This window comes from Bacillus rossius, chromosome 3 (assembly GCF_032445375.1).
Source record: "Bacillus rossius redtenbacheri isolate Brsri chromosome 3, Brsri_v3, whole genome shotgun sequence".
NCBI classification, from domain to species: Eukaryota; Metazoa; Arthropoda; class Insecta; order Phasmatodea; family Bacillidae; genus Bacillus; species Bacillus rossius.
In genome coordinates, this window is record NC_086332.1 from 103,641,700 (window position 1) to 103,659,249 (window position 17,550).

The window sequence follows — 17,550 nt, forward strand, 5'->3', positions numbered from 1 at the left end:
GTTCCCTTAGTTTTTCTATGTTAACCTGGCTCTCTTAAGCATCAGACCTTTCTGTCCTGGGAGACCCCCATGGGCGTGGATACAGATAAACCATATAAACAAGCAGGAAAGGTGTTAGGGCTCTGGCTATAACTAGAGACTGAGGCTACCCATCCCAGCTTGGTCACCACTTCGGGCCCCTACTTCACTCAGCTTACCAGACAGTTGGCTGTGTCCTTAGCCACCAGAATTTGTCAGCGCTGCTGGTACCTACACCGATCTACCACATCTCACTGTGACCCCTGAGTCACCCAATGAACCCGTGGTCCAGTGGAGGCCTATCCAACCTCTCATAGCTCTCCAGGCTAGTAACTGGAGCTGTATAGCTGCTCACTGAGTTGACTCATCATCGGGATAGGGAACCCTTAGAGTCTGCTCCAAGCGATCGGAGCACCACCACTAAGTGCGAAATCTACCCATTGAGATCCTGGGCTCACAAAGGGAACCTCAACAGGTACATCCATTCACAAAAGGATCATCCCGTACTCCACTAACTTGGGTGGCGTCTAGGGATAACCACTGGTGCCCTTGCCAGAGATAGCTGGAGGACCTTGTAGTTATCTCGATCTCCTCGGCCCATTTTCCAAAACCCAGGGGTTTACAGCTGACTAGAGCCCAGGTGCACCTGGCACCTCCAGTGGCACACAAAGAAACAATTAAACATTTACCTGGGTTCTCCACAGTGAACCCAGTCGTTTGGATTCATCACTAGGGCACAGTCGTCGAACCCCACAGAAAGGTTTCAGTCGCATCTACTGTTGCCTGCAGATTAAGCCCTTTCACCATTTCTGGTACCCCAACAGACAAGCTGAAAATGCCTGAGCAAGGGTATTCCCGGCAGAGTCCTCTTTAATTAGGATCGCAGCTATGACCAGAGGATCAGGATACCCATCTCAGCATGGGCACCACCACAACCCCCAACATCAGAGCCGCGAGGAAGCAGAGGAATGCCATTCATGCGGAGGCTATGTATTCGCATCAATGCACCTATTCCGTAGGCCGGTTGGATCATGTCTCGGATCCTAGAACGGGCAACGGTTCCAACACCTCAAGCGACAGGCCCACTACCTGCCATTGGCGAGCACGGAAAGAAACGTTCTAATTTTTTTGAAGTTATACATATTTAGGCACATAATGAAATAAATAATGAGAGTGAATTTTTAAGATGCGTGCACACCATGCAACAAAATATCATATGATGAATAAAAGTATAGTTACATAAAAAGTATACATCCTTACTAATATTATGAATGCGAAAGTAACTCTGTCTGTCTGTTTGTCTGTTTGTTACCTTTTCCCTGCTGAACGGCTGAACGGATCGTAATGAAATTTGGCAAGGAGATAGATTATATCCTGGGGATGTACACAGGCTATCTTTTGTCTAAAAAAATAAATTTTAAACGGCTTGAAAATATATCTCTTAATTTTATGTAATGTGTGTCATAGATATACAAACTGTTAGTGTCATTCCTCTATGTATGCCGAGCAATAGCTTTTAAGCCAATACGTTACGTTTTGCTATTGTAAGGAATTTATTAGAGAGTAAAAAAAATTAAAGCTCTGCATCGTAGTACCTCAGTACACCAGTAGATATCACTGTTTATTTAATCGTTTTATAGTTTGCACATCCTAACTAATATTATAAAAGCGAGTGTTTGTTTGCTACGCAAGAAATTTTGCATAGAGATAATTTATGGGCTGGAGAGTGACATAGGCTCATTTTTATTTACGGTTCCAGTGGAAATAGTAAATTCCTATAAAAATACGTATTTTTTATTGTTACATTTTGTTTGGTTGATCGTAAGGTAAATGTATTTATATATGTTTTTTTTAATTTAATTTATCTATATATTTTTTCTCCCTACCAAGGGCACTCATAATAATAATAATTTCACGTGTATGTTTTCAATGTCATTCGAGTTGTACAATTTTTTTTTGTCAAATTGGTCATTATTTATACTTTGTTTCATTTTGGAAACATAAGTTTTTTTAGTTATAATGACAAATAAAAAAATTTGGTTTCACTAACATTCTTAGGTTTTTATTGTGTGGATAGTTTCAAGTTTAATATTATGTAGGTACATAAATTATTAAACTTATAAATTTCTTCGAACTTCATTCATAGGCTGGTAGGGCCTACTTTTTTTCTATTTGTCAATATTGTTATTTTTTTTTACAGTACCTACTTATTTGCAAGGAGTTTGGTTTAGTGTTTATAATTTATCTGCTCAGCGTTAACAGTCTTAAGGCTGCCGAGACCGAAGACCAGAAATATTTATCAATTATGTAATATATTGTTGAAAAAATTGAATTTAACTATTTCAGGTAGGTTGATTTTTTTATTAATTAGAATAGTTACGTGTAATTGCCTTCTTCCTTTATTTCATATTAAACATTATGTTTGGTAGTGTGTGAGATTACTTTATTTATGTATGTTTTAATTTCATTTAATTTCTTATATATATTCTTACCTACCTACTTCTATTAAATTTCAGGTGGATGTTACCAGTATAAATAACAACTAATTTGACAAAAAAATTTATACAACTGGAATGACAATGTTAACATCCACCTGAAATTTAATAGAAGTAGGTAGGTAAGAATATATATAAGAAATTAAATGAAATTAAAACATACATAAATAAAGTAATCTCACACACTACCAAACATAATGTTTAATATGAAGGTAAATATGTACAGTCGCGGTAGATGCCAAAAAAAATGCTAAAAATCTGAAAACACTTTTATTCTGTGCTCTTTCACTTCCTCTTTTCAAATCAACCGGCGGAGATAAGAAATTCAAACTACTTTCGGAGATATCGAATTTTTTAATTTTCATCACAATACCTGCGTATTCATGAGGAAAAAAATGCTAACAATCCGAAAATACTTTTATTCTATGCTCTTTCACTTCCTCTTTTCAAATCAACCGGCGGAGATAAGAAATTCCAAATACTTTATGAGATATAGAATTTTTAAATTTAGCAATACAACGCCCGTTTAACCCTTCGAACGTCGCCATTTTTTATTTTGACGTGTGTTAGTGAATGCGTAATAAATAAAATGGTCGATTAGGTCAGGTCAGTTACATTATAAATACTTTCAAACTAAGCGGACATTAATAATAATGTGAATTTAATTTAATGGTTCTTTAGTTTTAAATTATTTATAATGTAACTGACCTGACCTAACAAAACCCGGACAAATGATGAACATTAACAACTCACGTAATTTTTTTTTACTTATTACTTGCGCAACAATATCCAAATAAAAAAAATAATACTTTAAAATTAGAAACGTTAAAAACTCACCTAAGTTGGAGGCGGGTACATTTCCTTTGCCACTATAAGGAAATGATGTAGTCGTTCTAGAGGTGGGTCGAAAAGTATCAACCTGATACTTTGTCACTGATACGCGCCTGTATCAGGAATGGCAATCGAGTACACTTGAAAAGTATCAAGTACTTTAGTATCAGTTCAGAATTCGCCTGGAACAACACCACGGCCAATGTGCGCAGAACCCGATCGCAGATGACGGTCACTTGGGCGGAGCTTGTGAAAGGGGAGGGAGCAGGAACGACGAATAAGGGATAAAGAAGGGAAATAATGTAGGGGAGGAAGCGCAGGGAAAGGCGTTGAAGGAGAGGCGCAAAGCGAAATTGTTACGAGTCGTTTGGTTATTGTCCTACATCAAAGTACGCTCAGTGCGCAGTGCGTGCACAGTCTCATTCAATAATAAAACTAATGAAATTTTAATATTAAAAAGTACATTAATACAAGATATAATATTTATATTTGTGCACCTAACAGCTATGAAAATCCAAATAAATTCTCAGTTGACACTAATAACAGATGTAATCAACATTAGGACTTTTTTTTCCGAAAACAATTAGTAACTAGTGTTTTCATACATTAAAAGATTACGATTTTATCAAAAATTACAAATAAAAAAAACAGATAGGTACGTACATACATTAGTGAGCATACTATATCAATGTTTACGTTTCAAATGTTTCTTCAGATTAGTCGAAGATGATTTATAACCCAGTTTTTGTTTACACAAATTACAATTAGCAAACTCATTATTTTCCGTAAAAAAATCCATACAAATGAAGTCTTTTTCCTGCACTTATCCATTCCTTATTTCACTATAAAGATACTAACTACAAAGCATGACAGCCCGCAACAATGTACATGGTGGTAATTAATACACGGCCAGGACGAACTGCAGTGAATGTTGAACTGATTGATACTGGCTGTATCAGGCGGGCATGAGAGTAAGAGGTAGAGAATTACCAGGCGTGATAAATAATGTATCAGAGACACCGATACCTTTTTACGCTGGTGATGACGGCACGGAGGATGTGTACCCTGTAACGAGAATGCTGATACCTTGTCGCTTCCTGCGCCCGCTACTGCTCTGATACAAAAGTATCAGAGACTTGTAACTAGGTACATTACTGAATCAGTATCAGGTTGGAACAGATACCGAAAATTGCTATAACAACCCACCTCTAAGTCGTTCACGGCAGAAGTTGACCGATTAATTAAACATCGTATTGAACAATAAATGAATAAATAATCACGTATTGGTTCATTTGAATACTGACCAATCACGGAATAAATAATCACCTATTGGTTAATTTGAATACTGGCCAATCACGGAACAGTCACGTGACAAAATTGTCCAATAAGAAACATGATACTCGTAAACAAGAAACCTTATTATCTATGACAAGAGACAATTTTGATCGCCGCATACTACGCAGGTATTGTGATGAAAATTAAAAAATTCGATATCTCCTAAAGTATTTGGAATTTCTTACCTCCGCCGGTTGATTTGAAAAGAGGAAGTGAAAGAGCACAGAATAAAAGTATCTTCAGATTTTTAGCATTTTTTTTTTGGCATCTACCGCGACTCTACATATGATGAAATTTAAACATTCGATATCTCCTAAAGTATTTGGAATTTCTTACCTCCGCCGGTTGATTTGAAAAGAGGAAGTGAAAGGGCACAGAATAAAAGTATCTTCAGATTTTTAGCATTTTTTTTGGCATCTACCGCGACTGTACATATTTACCTTTATTTTTTTTGTTTCATTTTGGACTATGTTTTTTTTTACTTAATTCAAAGATTTGTGGTGTGTACAGGGAGTGATATCTCTATTAATTTCTATACTCCTTTGGATAAGTGGAATATGGCCACCACAGTTTTACATATAAACAAATCCTACAAATGTTTTAAACATTATGACTTAAATAAAAATTAGTTTTCAAACATCCTTAGTTTTTTTTGGTGTGTATAGTTTGAAGTTTAATATTATGTATATACGTAAATTCTTAAACATAGAGTTATTTTTTAATTTATTTAGAAAATTATTCATAGGTAGGTAATAAGTTTTTCTATTTGTCAATATTGTTATTATGGTAGATAGGAGTACAGTAAATGCCTACATTCTTAAATTCCTTTATATCTCTTTCGATTTGGAGTGTTTCCAAGCCATTCGGGGTCCTCAAAATCACCCCCCCCCCCTTTCCCATCAGAGGTCAAAGCCCCAAAATTTCGAAAGTTTAAAAAATTTAGAAGTCTTTCTCTTTCGATTTTAAGTGTTTTCGATCCATTCAGGGTCCTCGAGCACATGGCCTTGCGGTCAAAGGCGTATGTTTTATAGCCCATATTTTTAAGCCTTCGTGGTTCAAATCACCACGATTTCAAAGAATTTTGTATACAAAAATTAAATTTAATATGTCGATAAGGATCGCAACAACATTGGCAGGTAATAGAACATCGATATTACAAGCTCGAGACAGAACGATATTGTTCTCTAGGAACAAATAACAGAAATAAAGATGTCGGTATACAAGATGGCAACCACCAGCAGAACAGATAAAAACCACGTTGGCGGTCGTGACGTCATCCAATATCTCGGTCTACAGCAGACGAAAACAAGATGGCGGACATAACATCAGAATCTAAAAAAGTGGTTGTGATGTCAGATCTAAGATGGCGACCATAACGAAGTGTGCAATGTTGGGGGATTAAGATGAATTCAAGATGACAGTTTTAACGAAAAGTGCAAAGTTCGGGGAGTGGTACCTTCAATTTCATGATAGCGGAAATCAAGAGAGTGACTAAGGTCAAATGCCAAGGTGAAGGTAAAAATTCAAATATAAATTTCATTATTAAATTCAAAGGTAAAGGTCATGGTTTTAGGTCTAATTCAAAGGTAAAGGTCAAGGTCAAGTTAATCCAAGATGCCCACCGTGACGACAAAATTCAATATGGCGGGCGAATATATCAATCCTCTACCTGCACCCTGGTCTAGCTGTCGCTATTCTATGCTATTAATATTATTTAATATAAATTTTAATCTACTAATTAGAATGAACATGTAGCATATTTATTGATTTTAATTAATAATCAAAATTTATCTCGTTTAACTGACTAAATTAAATAATTATTTTTAAACAATTGTTTACATTAATTTTGAATACTGATTTTTTTTTAATTTGCACTTAATTTGATGTGGACAAATAGACTGGAAAAGTATCCATACTTTGGTATTCTTGAAGAACGACTGTTAAAACATTGAAAATAAAATGAGTTTACTTGGCAAAATAGAATAATAGTTTATTGCGCCACAATATTTAAAGAAAATAGACAGGTTAAAAACAAATACTCTAGTATCAAAGAAGTAACATAATGTTTTATTTATTCTCTGGCACATTTTGTATTCTGTATTGATTAATCCCTTTTATAGCTCAATAAATGCCACTGTTGTTTTAAAATGCACCTCAACATATAAAATATTTTGAAATTGTCACTAAGTTATGACTAAAATTTCAAATTGTTTTTAAATTAAGAAATTATAATAATTATATTTTACACTTTATGTGATAGTACAGTCATCTTGTATACAGGAGAATATGCAGAATTTTTTTTTTTTGTTGTTTGGGGGGAGGGAGTGTTTGTTTATAGAACCACTTTTTTTGGCTGTTTGCTTTCAAATTCTTTCATTTTGTTGGTGGGAAAGAATTTTTTTTTTTTTCAACGATTGGGGGATAATACATCACCTCCATTACCCCCCAGTGTACGCCTTTGCTTGTACAGAGGGAAATTAATGCTAAATAAATTTGTCAAAAATAATAGATAAATAATTTTATTCTTACGAATTTAATGTGGGGTAATAAATTGGGTTAGTAAGGAATAGCCCAATTAATTGGTACAGTTTTATTTATTACTAATGTCTATACTATAAATTTAATTACTGCACTCAAGATCTCTGTCTACAAAAATTAGTCTTACACTGGTCGTTGGAATATTAACACTTTCCACTGGACCGTGGCTCGATAATGGCTCGCTCTTCTGTCTGTCTCTCCCCGCTTCCTTCGCACTCTCACCCACACCGCGCCGCAGTAGTCACCAACTATCGCTCGTCGCACCCGACTGGCTCGCCAGGCCTTCACTCGCAGGTATCGCCTCCCGATAGGTCCGGTTCGCTCACAAGGGCCACTTGTCCTCTTCGCCTCTAGCTGATCGCACGGGTATCTCCAGTATCACTTCCTGAGGGGAAGACTCTCTCCCCTCCTCTCAGAACTCCGAACCCTCGGAACTGCCGTGGAGGTCGACGTCGTCGCTTATATACCCGTGGCGTCCTTCTCGAAGGGATGAGAGTGGCTGTGATATGTCGCGCCATTCCGGGCCGACCCGACGCCCGAAACACTCAGAACAGCGACGCTTATTCACGCCATTCCTCACGATGGCCTCTATAAGCCTGGAGTCCCAGGCCGCTAAAGGTGACAATAGCCCGTGGCGGACGTTACGGTAGGGTGCGGAGTGGGTGGGGGTGGGTAGCGAGGACCCTTGTAATCCGCCCAGGCACGCGTATTAAAACACTTTGAATATTCATATATCGCTGAAAACACAAACACTTAAATATGTTAAGTACTGTAAATATACTTCTTACTATATACAATTTAATGTGTCTTGGTTTACGCATTGCACATTATTATTTATGCTTCAATTCCCATTGACAATCTCCTACAGATGAAAAATAAATAATTTTGCAGTTAAAAAAAAAATATTTGTGAACAATACAGCAAAAAAGTTTAACATTCGTGAATTTAATTTGGTTTGAACGTTACAAAATTTATGAGTTAATGTTACATTCCTGAAATGTATTTAAAATATCCTGTGCTGTAAGCATAGCAACAATGAAACACTGTAGTAGCTAGTAGTTTTGTACTCATTAATTTCATATTACTGCTGGTGGAAGGAGTGGGCGGCCTATCGACATAGGGCGTAAACAGGAGTCACTCTGAAGTTCCAATGAGCCCTGATTTTGTCAGAACTTAGTGCAGACTTAGATTCTTATTAATTATAAACAATAATTATTAAAATTTTCAATATACTACATTATAAAACCAGACTAAACAGTATAAAATAAATTATCGTAGCCCCAAACAGTTTTATAACCCCATAAAGATTTATAACCCCATACAGATCCCTAACCCCAAACATTATTATTTGTGAATTTTTAATATCTATGAAAATACTTGTAAGATTTAGAACAAAAAACGGGGGCACATGTAATAGAATACGAATAGCTCACCATAATCACTAAAATTTTTTCATTCCTCAGCAAATGATATGAAGCGTTGTGAGAGTTTTCTCAACGATAGCTACTCCTTACACTCCTTACTATTATCTATTGCATGCGCTCCTCGTTTTTTTTCTTTCGTTTTAAATATTACAAGTATTTTCATAGCTATTAAAATACTTTATCCCAAATTTACAGGACAATCTGTAATAGGAAAAGGAATCTGTATGTGGCTATAAATCTGTATGGGCTAGGATAAATTATGTTATACTTTTTAGTTCATTTAATAAATGTGGTATATTGAAACATTTTTAATTAATTATTATTTTCTGCAATTTATTCTTGTGTGTGTGAAATTTTGCAATCGATTTTAAGCATTTGGATGATAGTGCTGTGAAATTTAGGTTAAATGTCTTGGCGCAGTCGGTGATGTAAGCACCACCTGCAGAGTGGTGCATTCTGCATCCCACAACACTGTACTGTTCTGCTCGTATCCTAACCCCACGAATCCAGGGGCAAAACAAACAAATTTGTACCGAACAGACAAACAAACAGACAAACAAGAAGGCCAACTAGCTAATATTGCATTGCCAACCATTTCTGAACTATGCTGAAATATTAAAGTCTCTAGCTCATCGGGAAGTCAGTTTGATATCGATTGAAAAATTTTTGACAAACAGACCTAAAACCAAGTTAGTAAAAGCGTAGTTAAATATACTATTATTAACATTTAGTAATATAAATTATTAATTTTCATTGATAATACCTTAGAGTATATGTACATTCAATGTGGATTCATAGTGAATTCCTTTGCTATAAATTTTTAGTAAAAGTATTTTATATTTAATTTTATATCTGAACTAACTTTTTTAATGTGTCATGTATGATTGCTTAGATAATCGAGTCTATGCATTACATTTTTTTTTCTAAAGCCACGTCGCTTACGGCTACTACTGTAGGCTCATGTGTCAGTGGCTTAGTGATAATAGTAATGTAAGTTTTTTTTCCCAATACTCGTATTCAGATTTTAAATTGTTTCTATTTTATTTTTTTCTCGATTCCGTTTCTAGTTGCTATATTAATGTTGATTATTTTTGTAGTTCTTTCATATTTGTAAAGTGCCAGCCTAAATTGAACAATGTCTGTTGGTAGAAACTTAATAAATGTATAAATAAAAAATAATAATTACAGGATATATTGTATTTAGGACATTTTCTGATGTTTGTGTTATCTAACCATAATTATTTTTAATTTCTTTTGAACTAATGGTTTTCCCGGCAGGAGTTCACGGGCCTGAGCGAGCTGTACATCAAGCTGCAGGACACGCAGAAGGAACTCGCCGCGCTCACAGAGAAGTCCTCCCAAATCGAGGACGAGCAGAAGGAGAAGGCGGCTAATCTCGAGGTACACGAGACAGATGAGGCGTGTACCGGCCGAGGGTTGGAGGGTTGCTGGGTGTTACCAACAAGGGAGGGAGGGGGGTTGTATGGCGCGAGTTGCGTCACTGAAAACAATTTTGTGAGGGAATTTCTAGCATTTGGGGGATTAGGAGGATAAAAAAAGAAAAAAAAACACAACAAAAAAATCTTAGCAGTTGACATCAATTTTCAACTGATTTCGCTTTGTATTTTTAGAGCGGTCCTAGACGTTCGGGTAAGGTAGCGAATTAAAAAGCGTTGCCTTGTTGGGATACAGCCGTAACCTAACTTGTGAGCCGTATTCTGGAACGTGTCCGAACAGAATTCCAGTTTGATCGTCAACCGTCCAAATAAACGGTGCCCTACGCGAGGCTGGAAACTAGTTCCAACGCATTCTAGCGGATATTTCACATCCAACGAAACAGTTGTTATGGCACAGATCCTAGAGATAGCAGCACCATCACACAAAAATGTTTTTGTAATGTTCTCCAGTACCTTTTAAGTTGCATTTATTAATTGTTAAGACCACTTAAGTATACAAAATGTATTCCAGGGTAGTTTCGCTAACAAAAATTTTAATTTGACAAACCAAAATGTTTTGTATGTCCACAGATGTTCACAAAAGTAACTATATATGTGTTATTAGCACCAGAAGCTTTCCGCCATCTGGACGAAATCACCGATTTAGTGAGCTCTGAGCATGCGCAGATGTTTGGGAAAATAATATGTAATGGATAGGACAAAAAAATTCGTCCCTGAAGTAAGATACCAGTCGTGTCCAATCTAAGGGTTTGGGAGCTGTTTTGTGCACTTGGAATACAGTTAGGTTACAGGTTTAGCAAATTCAAACCTAAACTCTTATTTTTATGCCTTAGAGTATTGATATTTTTGTTATATTTTCACTAAAACACAATTTTGATAAACTTATTTATAAAAAAATTTTGGATTATGACCACCTGGTCAAATTAAATTTTTTTTTGTGGGTGACAACTAGTGGGATTAAGGGGGACGGAAGGAATGCGCCATCAGCATTACGATGGTCGGGGGGGGGGGGGGAGAATGGCAACCGTGGAGTGTTGGGAATCACGATGACTAAAGTGTGTCTCATCCTTAGTCTGCAGTGTGCATTTTAATGGACGCTCACTTTTCCTCTATTCGCAATGCGCAATTTCTGCCATTAGCACTGTCCTTGTCTCGATTTGCTCTTTTGTCAGATGTACGTCATAGAGCAATATAATTTAAGACAGATCTTTAATATTCATTAAAAAAAAAAATTAAAATGCACCGAAACATTAGTATCACTAAAGGAAAATTGCAACGAAAATTTTGGAAATTAATTTACTTTTTGCATTTTATCAAGAGTATCATATGATAGTATTTAATTTTCACTTCTAAGAATAAATAACTGAAAATGCCATCTTGGTTTTCAACCATTTTTTATATCAATTGATTTAAATATTTGTTTTGTTTCAGTATAGCTGAAATTTAATGGAATGCTTTGGTATAAATAGTATTAATAACGGCTACAGATAGTTTCTCATGTGAAATAGTAATTGGTTTTCAGCATTGAATTATTAATTTTGCAACAGCTGGTGGAAAATACTTGTTTACTTCACGTGGGAGACTACATATATTGTAATAATTACCCCAGTCCCTCAATAATCACTCAACAACTACCAAAAATCTATTTTATAAGCCATATTGGGGACGTTGCTTCGAAATTTGTAGGGAGGGACGAGGCTGGCAGGTTGAAGGATGAACGAAGTATTTTGGGGGTGTGTTAAATGAAGAGTCCGATATGTTGAAAAATAAAAGTTAACCTAAAAGGCTTATTTTATCAAGCATTAATGACATCTTGAATAATAGTTTTAGAACTATGGACTATATTGTTTGTTTCCTTTAAATTAAGTTCAGTGGCTTCCCTAGATTTTGCGGCACTCTGACCGGGGTGAAATGAAATTTATTTATGTTGGGCCTAACTTCAGTTGTCGAGGGAGGAGTTTTATATTAATTATAAATCTCCCTAGTAAATTTTAAAAAATATAATCTTGAAAAGAACATTTTTTTTTTTTTTTTTTTTTTAGATAATATGTAATTTAAATTTCGACGATTGTTTTCCAATTATTCTTAAGAATTTTTTTATTATTTTCATGACAGTATAAACTCCGATTGATTTTGTTAATTTCAACGATAAAATTCCAGTGAAATCAAGTTATTATAAGCCAATAAAAATTGCGAAAGGTTGTAGAAAATTAAATAATGAAAACTCAATTGAAATCGTAAGGGTATAGATCAGCACTTGAAAATACATACTAATAATAATTAAATTCTTCCTATTTTTCTTATTAATATCCGTATTTTTCACAGAAACCTAGGAATAAAAATAAAACAAAAATGAAAATCTCCAGCATGAGGCCCTGCAAAGAAAAATATTTTTTTTTTCTTTTGTAAATGTACAAAATATTCCTTTGGAAACCAGTTTCCAAGAAAAAGTTTGTAATAAAGGTATTTTGTAACTTTGTACAACACGTGGCTTCTATATAATATATAGAATAAAATATTTTTTTTCGAGATAAAACTGAGTATTTATTACGAAAGTTGGCGGAAAATTTGAAATTTTATTTGATGTTTCATTCAAGAATCTATATTTTTAAAACAATGGGAAATATAATTCGATATTCAAGCAAGCTATTCTGGGAAATGTTTACAATTAATTATCTTTATCTAATGGGGGTGCTGGGACAACACAAAGCATAAATGCCCAAGAAAGGATCCTTACATAGTATTACAGTTCTTTTCTTGTGAATGTACAAATATTTGTCATTTTGCATGAATATTTTTGCCTTCACGGCCTTGGAGCCACCCCTGTCGGCTGGAGCTCCACTGCTGGTCAGATATCTCTGAATCCCAGATGGCTGGGTTTAAGAGTGCCTGAACTCGAGTTAAAGGTGAAGGAATGTCCGCAGAGCCTGCTCGAGGAGTTGCAACACCTGCGGCTGATGAAGGCCGACAAGGAGGAGCTGGAGCTGGCCTTGGAGAAGAAGGCCGATCAGACCGACGTGAAGAAGAAGGTGTCGCAGTCGCAGTTCGAAACCATCTCCGAGGACCTGATGAAGGGCATCGACCAGGCGCTAGGGAGGCTCACGGAGCAGGTGAGTCAACTACGTAAACTACGGCTGGGGCGCTTTGCTTAACACCGTCTTCTCGCGCCAGCTGAACACCGCATTTTCGTTGTGTTATTTCATCCCACGTTATTGAAACCAAATTGTTTTCGTGGGTGTCTTCTACGATGCCACGTAAACTGAGACGGATCTCGCAGAACAGAGTTTTTACTATTGCACGCAGACGAAGACGGACCGGCGCAGATTAGCTCGGGATTGCTGAGCTCTTCCTTACGACCTACAGAAGCCAAGTACTTGGCTGCGGTGGTAGCCATGTTAGTTTACGTTATAAATACGTTAACAATTGCTTCCGGCACAAGAATATCTAATATTCTATTATAACTTTGTAATTTTTTTTAAAATATATGTAAATTCTGCCCGTATTATGAGCTCGAAGCATGATATTATTTTAATTAAATTATTATTTCGTAACCATCAAAAACAATCTCATTGATTGCCATTTGTTACTTTTCCGTGCATTGTGGAAGCAGCAGACGCTTAAGTGAAACGTTCCAAGAGACCCGTCTCCATTCATGTGATACGTCTCCGTTTCCGTGCCATTATAGAATGGTCCTTAATGATGGATTATAATAAAATAGGTATTTCTTGTACTAAACGTACTAATCTATATGCATCAAGCTTCATACTGAGAAAACGTTCATTAAAATACTTTACAACTGAATAATAACTCAATCTAAAATAACAATACAAACAGTTTATAATTAGTCACCTATAAACGCACTATGACATGCATTTGTAGATGATTTTGTTAAACCTACTCGCGCATGTGCAAAACACTGCAGCTATCAGACAGTTTGCTCGTGACCAAGTTTGAAACAGTAATTCGATGTTGTCGCCTAATTTCTGATCGTGACGGTTTTGTAGCATCCTGCCTCGTCTGTGCATTGTTTAATTTATTTACACGGAATTTAACTACTATCACACCAAATGTATTGTGTCGGATCTCATTCTGTGTGAGCTTGGCCTACGCATGGTCTCGGGAAACACTAAAGACAGAGACATAAGGACTGAAAAGGGCCATCTTGATTAAAGATTTTGTCATTAAAATAAATGTTTAATATATTTCCTTCTTTAAGATAAAGATAACACTTTCAGATTTATATAATGTTCCTAACAGCATAAATGTAAATTATTATTTCAGTAGTAGTCTTTCCCATTTAATTAAATACTACTTAAAACCCAATGCGAATTCAAAGGGTTTACTTTTTGCAGCGGCCAGTCACATTTAGCTTCAGTCATTATATTAAATTATAATCTAGCCAAAATGTGAAAATAAAAGACAGACAAATTTTTTTGGATTTGAATACATTTATTTTTTAATTAAGATGGCATCTTTCAGTGCCTATTCCTTCACCTTAAAGTTGTTAAGACGAAGGAGGATAGGGTAAATTTTAAAATGTGCTGTAGACATAAATATTCCACAGAGAAATGTGGGAAAGTGGCATAGGACGTGAAGTTGGCAGGAGGAAAGTATTGAATTTGGAAAATTCGGGAGGAATGAGCTTTCTTACCACAGAGCAATAGCTCGACTGGAACGTCGGTGAAATCTTCGTAATCAACTCGGCTAGAACCCAAAAGCCAAGCAACTTCGGGCAGTGGCCGCTAAAGCCTGTGATCCTTGTTGAAGAGGATATTGTTTGTCTGAACAGTGGTGTTGTCCCTTGCAGGAGTTGATGTGGAAGGAGGCGTTGGAGCAGATGCAGCAGGAGATGGAGGGCAAGATCGACAAGGAAGAGGTCTCCCCCGTGCAGGAGTTCGTCAACCAGAAGCTGCTCGCCATCCAGGAGAAGCTCAAGGCCCTGCAGGCCATGAGAGAGGACACCGAGGCAGCTGGTGCCAAGAGGAAGCTCCTCAGGTCGGCTGTCCATTCACCGGTACCAGCCTGGTCAGCTGGGAGAGGTTGGGTAGGCCTCCACCGGACCGCGGGTTCGCTGGGTGATTGAGGGGTCCCAGTGTGACAGCGGGAGACTGGGGTAGGCGCCAGAAGTGATGACAACTCCGGAGGGCTAAGGGAGCATCCAACTTTCTGGTTAGCTGAGTGGAGTAGGGGGCCGGAGGTGGTGCATAAACTGAGATGGGTAGCCTCAGTCCCTTTGCATAGCCAAAAGCTCTAACGCTCTTCCCGGTTGCGTATGCGGCGTATCCGCATCCACGCCCGTGGGGGCCCCAGGGCGGTAGGGCTTATGGCAAAGAGCGCTGGGTTATCAAAGAAAAGGGGGGAAACCCTTATTAGTGACATGTCCATTCACCGGAGGAAACATATCGCTCACTGTGTCACCTTCCTCGCAGGGGCATACACAGGATATATCATGTTAGGAGGAGGGTTGGTGATAGACCCTAAATCAAGGAATCTACAAAATTATATTTGTATGCGCAAGAGCACATCTTTATAATCGCACGATGAGCACTGCAGGCCAAGTAGCATTCATTTGTAGCGCAACTTTACAACTTTGCTCACTGTTTTCATCACAATTTTTCCTTTTTTGACGAGAAAATTAGATTGTTAACGATTTGAATTGTGATACCTTCCCCTCTTTGGTATGCTACGGTGTTCCTGTCTCTTTGTAGTTCCTTAGTAGGTAGTGATTGCTTTTGTCGGTTAAAGCCAAGAAGGGTGTACAGTCTTTGCCATGTTAATACTTGGAGTCTGTATAGTAAATCCCTTTTTATAATGAATTTTAATATTAATTCCTTACAGATGTGTTGTTATGTTTGGTTTACAATTCTCACTTTATGATAGATATTTTACAATTCTTAAAATTAAGTTCCTTTCATGCTACTAAACATAATTCTAGCATATTAGCTTTTATACAGCCATGATTTGTTTTAGAACAGACTAATATGTTCATGGCTGAAGCATGACGATCCTGTGACGGTTGCAGTGACTAGTATATAAGTATTTGAAAGTGGTAACATACTTCCTTTACTTTAGTCAGCTACCACCGCATGAGAAACTGTGAGAAAAATCACCCTAAGTCTTCGTAGGTAACAAATTGATTTCAAAATATTAAAGCTTAGGAATATGTGATATTTTAACTGTCATGAAAAAAAATTTCATTAATGGATCCAAATTAAATTTTTGCGAAAAATTAAAAAAAAAAAAACAGGGTATGGGTAATGACCAGCATTAAGACATACTTATTTTCTGTTGGTTCACAGGGAGACAAGAAGAACTCACCCTTGAAGGGCGTGGCCATTAATGCATTACTACATAGATAGTGCCACTTTGTTCATCTTATGGTCAGCGCCAAGTTTATGAAGCACTTTTAATGTTACAACTTTGGCTGAAATAGAGGGTTTCATTTTGGAAACAGTTCTAAAAGACCGTATTTTATGAAAGTGAGAAATTGAGAGTATTCAGCTATGTAAATTGTAATCAAACTTTCAAAAACCTTCATTGATCGTGATAAAGCCCATTTCAGCAATTTTTTTCATTATTGCATTATGCCAAAAGCAAGGTAGAAATCACTGGTGGTAAGATTTTAAGGAGTTAGTGCATGCAATCTTTGCCATGTTCATAGTTGCAATTAAAATAAGAACGACCCTCGACCTCTTTTCATCTGGACAACAATATTTTTGTCAAAATGAAGTAAAATGATGATTTCTTGTTATTGTCCTGCCGTATCGAGTTCCTTTCAAACTGTTAAAATAGTCTAGCATTAGCTTTCACACATATGTAGCTTGTTTTGTTTCTAACCCATTGCTGACCAGAGGGACTTCAACTTTAGTACAGACACCCACTCCCTCTGTAGCAAGGGAATGTCTTCAACCATGCCATGGCACTGACATTTCCCTGACGGTTCCCGACTCGCCGTTGGTTCCAGGAACGTGCAGTGCATCTCGTGCGATAAGAACGTGGTGATGAAGCGGCAGTCGGCCGTCCCCTGCACCCCGGGCTCGCAGCGCCTGACCCCGCATGCCAGCATCAAGCCCTACCTCACCTACGAGCTGGACAAGATCCGCAAGCAGCAGAGGAAGTACGTGCCCGATAAGGGGTGTCAGTTCATAGGATTCGTAGCGGGTGACCCACCGGAAACTGTTCCTTACCAGGGGCCCGTATTTGTAAGATTCATAGCAGGTGGCCTCACAGAATGTGTTACAATACAAAAACCTCAATTTGTATGATTCGCAGTCCACATAATCTATGACCCAAGGATTTTGCACGTATAGGCAAAGCCCCGTCAATAATATGTCCCAAATTGTGTCCAATGAATACTGTTAGCTGATTGGTTAACGTGAACCCTCTGACATCATGGGTGTTAGGGACAGCAAGCCAAATCTCCCTTGTTAAAATACTTTGGTTAACTTGTAA

The 17,550-nt window shown here is 37.1% G+C and overlaps 1 protein-coding gene across 2 annotated transcripts in view; it reads left to right on the forward strand.

Annotated features, from left to right (window-relative positions):
• LOC134531091 (uncharacterized) overlaps nt 1-17,550 on the forward strand; it is a 101,928-nt gene that overhangs the window by 49,168 nt on the left and 35,210 nt on the right. For both annotated transcript variants that reach the window (XM_063366626.1, XM_063366627.1), the window contains exons 10-13: nt 9,920-10,042; nt 13,023-13,208; nt 14,906-15,093; nt 17,063-17,215. In XM_063366626.1, the coding sequence (XP_063222696.1) occupies nt 9,920-10,042; nt 13,023-13,208; nt 14,906-15,093; nt 17,063-17,215 (650 nt within the window). The remainder of the gene's footprint in view (nt 1-9,919; nt 10,043-13,022; nt 13,209-14,905; nt 15,094-17,062; nt 17,216-17,550) is intronic.